This window comes from Gadus morhua, chromosome 11, assembly GCF_902167405.1.
Source record: "Gadus morhua chromosome 11, gadMor3.0, whole genome shotgun sequence".
Lineage (NCBI taxonomy): Eukaryota > Metazoa > Chordata > Actinopteri > Gadiformes > Gadidae > Gadus > Gadus morhua.
Genome location: NC_044058.1, coordinates 25,270,450 through 25,280,627, shown reverse-complemented (window position 1 = coordinate 25,280,627; position 10,178 = coordinate 25,270,450). Strand labels below are relative to the sequence as shown.

Sequence of the window (10,178 nt, the reverse complement as noted above, 5' to 3'; positions counted from 1 at the left end):
ATATCACTTATCTGGCAAGGTACCATGGTCTTGGCCCGGGGCGACAGGTTCCAGTGGTATTATTTGATTTCCAGTGTATTGGGCCGGAACTACATCTCCCGGTCGAGGGGCAATTTGTGACGGTTCATTTCTGACAGCTGGTGTTCACCTGAATCACCCTGAATCACCTTATTAAGAATATCTAGACAGCCAGGGCACGTATTATTTTCTATCACCGTATATTTTCCTGCGTCCGTCGGAGCTGTCAGAAAAGCAACTGCTGTTCATTGTTGAAAGTATTTTTTGCCTTGCGTCTTACTTGAATATACATATTTAGCACCACCATCTGGTGGAGTGTAGAGTTCTCATTGCTCCCTTTTCTACCGCCAAAAACTAAAACTTTGTTTTAACGGTCAGTGGCATCCTTGAACGATAACCTTCCCGTGTCAAGAAATATGCTGCAATCAAAAACAAATCACTTTAATGGATTGGAACCATTACAGTCTTTGTCCCAGTACATCTTCTCCAAATAACATGATTGACCAACATGTAGCAACAATATTGTAAGTGCTTGAGTAACAAAATCATATTTTGATAACGGACAGATATTCCTTTCATCCTGCAAGTCCCATGGTTATTTTTCTCTCATCCCCACAAAATAAAATCATTACAGTATACAAAATAGGCTCCAAAAGCCTAAATAATACAAGGTACAGGCATCTTTCCTGAAACAAAAACACTACAATTGAACATAAACCAGTCAATTGCTGGGTCAAACACAAAATAACCGAGAGGATTACATAGGTGAAGTAAAGTCTTAGTATTCATCCAGGTTATCTGCTTTGGGGATGGAAAGACCCCGGTCTTTCAGGACCTGCATCTTTACTTTCTCCGTCTCCTGTTTGGCCTGCTGCTGCAGTCGTTGCTCCTCTAGAATCTCCTCTATAGAGACCTGTTGCAAGACCGCGTCACAGGGCTTGTCCATGTCCTGGGGGAGACACACACAATAGGCCACAAGACATGTCAATCCCAGACACTGAAAAAAAACAGGAAAATGGAAGTTGATCGTTGCTAGTGTTGATATGAAAACATGTACAACAGATGACGCATCCCATATCAAAACAGGGGCCGGTGGTGCCCGCTTTGATTTAGATCAAATGTAGTCAAGTCATAGTGCAAGCGTTCGCCAAGTGTTTTGTGAGATTTCTGCTTGGTTTCTAAATATTTACACCTACCCCTAAGCAAGTGGAAAAACGAAATATAGACATGCAGAATGATGGTTCGGACCACAGCACTGTACCCACTGCAGAGCACCCAGCAGCAACCCATTTCAACATAGGATACTGGTGAGGTTTAACATTTTAAGTTGCGTTATTCAGTCTATGTCCTCACCCGTCCCTTGTCTCAATCACTTCTGTTTACATCGTAGCTTGTTGATGAAGGACTTTACACACAGACTTTGTAACAAACTCATGCATAACTGGTGAAACCTAATACTGTTGTACAGGTGCCAAATAAAAGCAGATACAATCCCTCTTGTATGCAATAAGGTTAGTGTGAATGAGTGGGATTTAATGATTAGTAATTTGGGGTCCAAATATATATTATAGTGTCGAAAATAACTTGCAATACCTTTCAGATGAAGTTACCAGTTTTAATTTAAGGTCTTGAAGGCCTGTGGGGAACAACTAGTGGGTGTGTATGCTGACATTTTCAATCTGTCCCTATCCCAGGCAGTAGTCCCGAGTATTTAAATCAACCATAATCATACCGGTTCCAAAAAAGCCTAATTCATCCACGCTGAATGACTTAAGGCCGGTGGCGCCAACTTCAGCCCCCATGAAGTGCCTAGAAAAGCTGGTTCTTACCCACACAAACGACACAGTATCGGACACTGTCGACCCATCCCAGTTTGCCTATCGCCCCAACCGATCAGTGGATGACGCGGTGGCCATAGCCCTACATCACACTTTGCAACACCTGGACAACAGCAGAACATAAGTCAGAATGCTTTTCCTGGACTATAGCTCTGCTGAGCTCATAGTCAGTGCTGAGCTCATAGTCAGCACAGGTTCACCACAGGGCTGCTGCCCCAGTCCCAAACTCTTCACCCTGTACACGCATGATTGTGCTTCCACACGTGATAACACCATTGTCATCAAATACGCTGATGACACCACCATCCTGGGCCTCATCAAGGGGGGTGACGAGTCAGGCTACAGGAGTGTGATAGAGGATATTCTCATCTATGGAGAGGAGAATGACCTCATCCTCAACGTAGCCAAAACAAGAGGGGTGATAGCAGACTTCAGGAGGCGTCCTGCCCCCCTACAGCCCCTTACCATCCAAGGGACTGAGGTGGAGAGGGCAGACAACCACCGATTCCTGGGACTGCAGGTGATGTCTGACCTGAGCTGGTCTCTAAACACTGCTGCCACAGTGAAAAAAGCCCAGCAGCGGCTGTATTTCATCAGACTGCTCAGGAAATCGGGACTAAACCAGCGTCCTCTCACCCTGGCCTACAGTGGACTTGTAGAGAGCATTCTCACTTCAGGTATCACTGTCTGGTACGGGAATACCACAAAGACAAAGAGGAGGTCACTCCAAAGGGTCATAAAGACTGCTGAAAGGATTACTGGGACCACACTTCCCTCCATGGACTTTATTTACAGTCAGCGCTGTCGGAAAAGGGCAGTGAGAATCATTAGAGACTCCCTCCACCCAGCTCACCCTCTACTCAATAACAAACATTGCAAATACAGACACAGTAGAGCGGACAGTGTCATCACACACACACCACAAGATTCTTCAATAGCTTCTTCCCTGCAACAGTGCGACTGATGGCATTAACAGAGAACATCTGAAAAAATACAATGTGCAATATTGTTTTTTATTTATTTATTTATTTTATTTATTTAAATATATACACACCACCCTACCCCCACTTCCTACGTGCAATAACGCTGCTACGTGTGGTTATACAGTATGGTTGCACTGCTGAATTCAATTTTATATGTATATATTTTTACATTTTAAATTGTAATCACCATCTACTGTGGTGCTCTCTGAAATGCAGTGCACAACATGCAATTTGTCCTTATCTCAATTTTTAAAACTTTTTATCTCTCTCTCTCTCTCTCTCTCTCTCTCTCTCTCTCTCTCTCTCTCTCTCTCTCTCTCTCTCTCTCTCTCTCTCTCTCTCTCTCTCTCTCTCTATACTGAACTTGACTTGGGAAGCCCTGCACAAGAAATCCAATGTGTTTGAACTGTCTGGTTTATGCACAAATGGCGAATAAAAACCTTTGAACTATGAACTTTAAGTCTAAGCATCACTAATTCTAGATGAAGTCAATAACTTGACTAAAGTGATTCACCCATAGAAAAACGCAGGATTAAAAAGAGTAAGACTAATGCCGTTTGACATAGTAATTAGTGTCAGTAATAACGATTTCTGAATTGCATCAATCAATCATTTGAGATTTAAACGTGTAGGTGAACGTGGGCCTACTCACCATCTCTCCGAGTAAAACCACGTTTTCTCCCCTCACGATGAAGATGCCTCTGGGGATGTCCCCGAACTTCTTGCCTACATGGATGCGTTCAACTGTCTGATGAAAAACTAAATTGGCTGGCAGAGGATGTAAACAGAGAAGGGTAAAGTAAGAAACAAACCCGATGCGATACAATCCTCTGCCAAACACAACGTGCAAGAAACCCAAGAGTCTACGCTGATATTGTCTAGTTTCAAAAGATAAACCACACGTTTAGAGGACTTTATTGTCAAATTGATTGCATTAGAAGCAGAAGGTAATATATAACCATTAATTAGGAAGTTTAATGGCCATACCAAACTGATCAATGCTTCTGAGGAACCCAATTAGTGTTCTGCCATCTCGGAGCAGGACCAGATGTTTCTCTGTCGCCGTGAAAAGAAAGAAAACACATCATACACACGTACACGGTACAGTATCATGCACACGTACAAGGTATCAAGCAATTCCATACAACAAGATTGTATAGCCCAAACATAGTCACGCCAAGAACGCCAGTGAGACAAAAGGCACCGACCGCCACGCCAAACATTGACTTACTATCGATGTCATCAATGAGACTTGCCGTTCCCGGTACGTAATTCATCTTGATCTGTGTAGTTTGCGCGGTATATTGTTTTTCAATAATTTCAAGCCATGAATGTTTCAAAATGTGTTTCTTCCCAATTAGTACAGGAAGCAATTTTATACACGCTTGGGGTAAACTTCCTGTAGACCTTTAACCCTTTTGGAGCCGAATATTAGTACATTAATATCACAGACAAATTCCGAAACCAAGGTAGTCTCTAAATCATTTATTTTATACAAAATAAAAATAAAAAGTTATCTATCCATATATTTGTGGATTATTTTTAATGTATATTTTACAACGCAAGGAGTTGCAACAATGTAGTACGTCATGCTACTTATTCCCTGTTCGCCCATTGGCTCACACAGAGTGACGCAGCGGAACTGACCCAGGGGGGGCGGGCTGAGGTCTTAAAGGTACAGTACACCCTTTACAAGTAGAAGCCATTCAATCATTTCCTCATTCTTGCCAAACAAGCGAGATCTTGAAAAAAATTATCAAATTCACGTTTGAAATAACTAACGACAGTCCGTTTTGAACTTGCTTTGTGTTTTTTTAATCATATAAAGGATAGTCCGCGTGCTGTAAAAAAAAAAGTCTTCCCAGTATGTATCGTCATTAAATGCGGTCCAATCCTAAATCTAGTTGGCCTTTGAATTACAACTCAGGAGAAAAACAACAGCGCGCATTGCAATAACCAACATGGTACGTGACTCCTCACTGCTATTCACCTTTTTACCTGCTACGGTCTGCAATGATATGTGACTGTGTTAAAGAAACGGGTCGTCCAAGTGTGGACTAGTAAAACCATTGCTACGGCTAAGTGATCAGTGGCTGGAATTAGCGTTATGTAATAGTTAACGCTGCCCTGCTATCTCGGTAGAGGTCTGTGTGTCCCTCGCTACGGTCTCACGTCTAATCTCTTCTGGAGGGCACTGTGTGTTTGAACCAATAGTTTCTGATTCCTGCTGCAAGAACACATTATAAAATAGGGTCTGAGGCCTATCGTAGTAGTCTTGGTAGCATTGTGCCACAACAGCGCACAGACAGTGATACAGACCCTACGTCATCACTTGGAAAGTGAATTATTGTTAGGACGTCTGTGTAAACCTACTATTCTATTGGTATGTCATAAAGCAACGCTAGAGTAGTTCATTTGGTTGCCTTCCTGTAGTGTATGTGACTTCATAACTTTTCAAGCTGTGTGTTCTGTGTTCACAGGACGCTTCTCAGTACCCGGGGTACCCCGCAAACTACTGGTATCCCCAGACCCATTCCACGCCGCATTATGCAAATAACTTCCCCTCAGGAACGGAGATACAGCCCGCGTACAACCCCCAGGTACAGATTCCTTTCTGTTTCACCCGTTGCCAAAATGCTACACCTGAGGCGTTTTGTGTCATCGTCTCATATCTTGCGTTTACCAAACCAGGCAGTGCAAGGCACGTATCCGAACGGCCACGGTGGTGTCTACAATACAGGCCAGGGACACTATCCCACGAGTAACTTCCACCCGTCCAACCCGTTTTACTGCGCTGACCAGATGGCCCAGAGACCCGCTCCGGGGCCATACCCCAACCAGGGCTGTCCTCCAGAGCAGGCTGCTGCAGGCTCCGGCCAGCCTCATGTCCAACACCATCACTACCCTGCTCAGCACTGTCAAGGGGTAGGTCATGGACTTCACCAACGTCAGACTACAGTACAGTGTATCAGAATCACTTTTATTACATCTTATTGTACAGTACACAAGAGTAAAAATCGTAGGCTTGGTTCCTCAACATTCACATAGCAGCAACAGTGCAAGATAAAATAAATAAAGATAAGAAACCATATGAAAAGAAACAAAGTAAAATAAGTAAAAATAAATAAGTAAGTAATATCATCAATAATAATAAAAAGTAATGAGGTGTAATAAAGTGTGAAGTGTAGGGTGTTCAAGTGGTAGTGATAGCAGCCACAGGTAGGGTTATTGTGCAATAGACAAATGCTGTGCAAACACAATAGATGGTTAAATACCAGTCTGTTGTTATGGTGTGCGTGTGGATGGTTGGGGGGGGTAGTGTATTGTTCAGTGAAGTCATGTTTCGCTGTCTGAAATGAATGTACATTTGGACTCAAGATTTATTAAATTTACATTTTCATTCAGGGCATTTAGTAGCAATTTTATCCGAAGCGACTTACAATAAGTACATTTGTCAGAAGAAAGGGAAACAACTATATATCGCTGTCGGTATAGTAAGGATGTTCATAGAACCAAGTGCCAAACACTAACAATCGCGGTAATAGGTTCCCCGTTTATAGCAAACCCATTTCCCGTGTACAACAAAGATAGCTGGGATAAGATGCTACAGGATGCTAAGTATTATTTTGAAGTGCAAGGATGTACAACAGACAATAAGTCCGTACATTAAGTGCAAGGATGTACAACAGACAGTAATTGTGTACATGAAGTGCCAGGGCATACAACATACAATACGTGTGTACATTAAGTCCCAGGATGTACAACAGACAATAAGAGCGTGCATTAAGTGCCAGGACGTGCAATGTACAATAAGTGCATACATTAAGTCCCAGGATGTTTAACATACATAAGTGCGTACAATAAGTGTGTACATTAAGTGCCGGGACGTACAACATACAATAAGTGCGTGCATTAAGTGCCGGGACGTCCACCATACAATAAGTGCGTACATTAAGTGCCGGGACGTCCACCATACAATAAGTGTGTACATTAAGTGCCGGGACGTCCACCATACAATAAGTGCGTACATTAAGTGCCGGGATTACTGTTTGTACTTGCTTTCTCTTCCCCAGGCGCCTGGATATCCCCCGGGGTCGTACGCTCACTACAACGACGGCGGCCACGCGATGCCCCCCAACCCCCCTTACCCTGCCGGCCAGGCGCTGCACCCCCGGCCGCAGGCTGAGAGCTGGGGACACCCCAGTGGGTACGGGCCCACACCCCAGCAGTGGCCCCCGGCACAGCAGCCAGGCCAGCAGCCGGGGCCACAGCAGCAGCAACAACAGCATCCTCAGCATCCTCAGCATCCTCAGCATCCTCAGCATCCTCAGCATCCTCAGCATCCTCAGCATCCGCAAAACCCCTACGGCAATCCGGTCCGTCCCCAACACCCCCCAGCGTGGCCAGGGACCGGAACGGGGGCCCCACCTCCCTACCAACCAAAGGTGTGAGGGGGGCCGTAGCAACGGACCACCCTTGATTTTGCAAATCTCCGAAAATTTATTAGTTGAAGTGTAAAGCTCAGTTCAGACCAAAGATTCACCTTGCAACGGCTTGCAACGAGACGGTTTCAGAACGTCGCAGGGGCGGTGTGAACGGGTCGTTGCAAGGAGTTGCCAGAGATTGAATACGTCAAATCGCAAGGTCCAGTTTTAGAACGCAGCGATTTTACTATTTCTCTAGTCTTCAGCCAATCACAGCACAGAACAACGTGTACGTCACGGCCTTACTCCGTCCCGGTACTGTACTGTCCACTTCAGCATAAAAATATCCGATTGAAATATCCGATATCCGGAGAATGACAAAACACCGTAACTGTAGCCTACTCTCAAGCAAAATAAAAATAAAACTAATTGCAAACCTAACTAATCGCAAACTTAACTAATCTAACCTAACCTACGCAAATGATGCTGTTGCGGCTCTCAGCTGTGCCAGAGCGTTCACAGTTGCTAGGGATACCACCTAGCGTCGCAGCCCGTTGCAGCGCGTTGCTGCCAGTGTGAACGGCCCAGTTTTAGAACGTCGCAGCCCGTCTCGTCGCAAGGAGTTGCGAGTTGCAAGCCGTTGCAAGGTGAATCTTTGGTCTTAAGGTTGAACGTACAATGGTATCGTACGTTCAGGATGTAGTTGATTCAAAGGTGATCAGCAGGTTTCATTCTCAGGTTAAACGTTGTTTCTCTTTCAGGACCAAACAGCCCAAAACCCCCCACAAGCGGGACCAAAACCTCAGCCGGCTCCAAACCCCGCCGGCGGGAAGCCCAGCGAGTTCTGCTCTCCTCCCCAGTTGTACAACCGAACGGGGAGAGGAGGAGGAGGAGGGCCGAGCGAGCCCAATCCTTCACACGGTCAGCCGCCACCTTCTGTGCCGTCTCCGGCGCCGCAGCCGCAGCCGGCCGCCGCGCCCCCCCAGGGCCACGGCCTGATCGGACCCCAGATGCCCAAGGAAGGCCCCAACATGGCCCGGGTGCAGCAGGTCATGGTCCGGGTCATGCTCCTGCAAGAGGACGTCGACGAGTTTGTGGGCAAAAAATCTGACAAGACCTACCGCTACCTGGAGGAGCTGCTCACCAAGGAGCTGCTGGCACTGGACTCGGTGGAGACCCAGGGGCAGGAGGCCATCAGGCAGGCACGCCGGGAGGCCGTGCAGAGGATCCAGGCCATCCTGGATCAACTAGAGAAGAAGGCGTTCTGAGACCGGAGCGGATGGGATTCAAGAGGGTTTTGGTATTTTACTTCTTGCTTTTCGTTTTTTTGCTATTTTCTGCTAATCTTCGGCAGAAGACGGTGAGGGGCTCTGGATTAAATCAGGCTTTCCTGAAGTCCCACAATCATTCCCATTGTGCTGGATATGTTTTCATATGCTAAATGTGTTCAGGACTTCATCAGAACCTCAAGTTGGGAGTGGGACAGAATTAGCTGGTGTTAAGCTGTAGACATTGTTTTAGGGTCAGTAAATGAAACGACTGTACATATCATATCTGCTTGGGCCTCATCGGGAGAATGCTGGTGTGTTACTCTAAAACCATCATCATCCTTTGAACTCGGCATTCCTCTCTGCAATGCAACGCTAATGCTGGCAGAACAACATACTGTAGTCATTTTTCATGATTTGTGTTGTGCCACATAGTATTATTCCGCCATTGTCCAAGTCATAATCAAGGTTTATTTTCATACATCACAAACCTTCCATGCTGCTTTGGATCTCACACTGGTTCTTCCCTAACCCATATTCACTTTCACTTCTGGTGTACCTTCTCACCAAAGAAATGTATCCAATACTTTTCTTGCTATTTTTACTTGTACTCGGTCCTGCATGCACTGTAGTAATATAAAAACACTGTTGAAAGGACGGTTGCAAGGTCTCGGATCTGACATTTGGCCCAAGGTAATGGACGGTTAATGAAAGCCCTCTGAAGATTACTGTCCCCATTACTGCATTTTAGGACAAAGGTGGCCAAGTGCACTCTGTGATGTTATTGCTGTTTTTCTTTAGCTGTAGCAGGTAGTGTTGATAATCCAGTAAGAAAAAAGCTTGAAAGGTTTATAATTATCTTATTTTCTGGGGCTTTTGGAAAACACAAGTATTGAGGTCTACGGGACGAAGGAGGAGAACAGAGTTAATCTGAGGCGAAGAGGGAAGCATTGACTATGTTTTTGTATTTTTATGTATCTGCGTCTGTATAACATAAGAACATCAAAAGGATGAAATGAACATTTCTAAAACAAACAATATGTAAGGTTAACTTGGGGCACGTTATCTAGATTATATGTATCCTGTTTGCTCTGTTCATTGTTGTATCAACGCTGGTAATGCGGCGAGAGCCCTCCTCGGCCCGACTTCTGTTGTGCTTTTTGTTTTTTAAATCATGCTTGTTGTATTGATTTGCAAAAAGAGTGCCATATCTGGGGGATGAACTTCTTTTTCTATGATAAGATCGCAAACCTTGCATGTACAAAAAGATTTTGTTTTTTTCTGTGTTAAAATGGAACCACCCTGTTCATAACTTGACAAATATTTGTAATATAAGATATGTAAAAAATTATCTTGATTACGAGAGCAGGACCTTGCATCAATGTTGCAGATTAAATGCATGTTTCCATTATAAAAGATACGATTTTTTTGCCTGACAGATAAGTTAATTGTCACTACTAAGACTTAATAATTAAATGTCAGGATATTTTTAACCCGTTGTTTACTTTCACATCCATATATTCTTTCTTCACAGTTTCTAGTATGTCGTTTACTTCAAATCGTGTTGTGTGCAAACTCTGGGTGTTTCTGTGGGTGGCGGTGTGTGTTGCCAAATTTATGAACACCTCTGCCAGCTAACGTCAGATC

General features: G+C 44.5%; 2 protein-coding genes across 3 annotated transcripts; one reads left to right on the top strand and one right to left on the bottom strand.

Annotated features, from left to right (window-relative positions):
- Window positions 1–443: 443 nt before the first annotated feature.
- Window positions 444–4,257, bottom strand: lsm1 (LSM1, U6 small nuclear RNA associated). Its single transcript, XM_030370224.1, has 4 exons — window positions 4,071–4,257; window positions 3,827–3,895; window positions 3,492–3,607; window positions 444–967 (listed from the first exon to the last, which is right to left on the bottom strand). Exons 1-4 carry the CDS (start codon window positions 4,114–4,116, stop codon window positions 797–799), a joined length of 402 nt encoding a protein of 133 aa, XP_030226084.1. The 5' UTR covers window positions 4,117–4,257; the 3' UTR covers window positions 444–796.
- Window positions 4,258–4,515: 258 nt separating this feature from the next.
- On the top strand, window positions 4,516–10,024 carry bag4 (BCL2 associated athanogene 4). Of its 2 annotated transcripts, none has more exons than XM_030370222.1 (5): window positions 4,516–4,803; window positions 5,320–5,439; window positions 5,642–5,764; window positions 6,913–7,284; window positions 8,025–10,024. In XM_030370222.1, exons 1-5 carry the CDS (start codon window positions 4,801–4,803, stop codon window positions 8,529–8,531), a joined length of 1,125 nt encoding a protein of 374 aa, XP_030226082.1. In that variant the 5' UTR covers window positions 4,516–4,800; the 3' UTR covers window positions 8,532–10,024. The 2 variants fall into 2 exon arrangements, with proteins under 2 accessions (XP_030226082.1, XP_030226081.1); XM_030370221.1 differs by having other exon boundaries at window positions 5,531–5,764.
- Window positions 10,025–10,178: the final 154 nt, after the last annotated feature.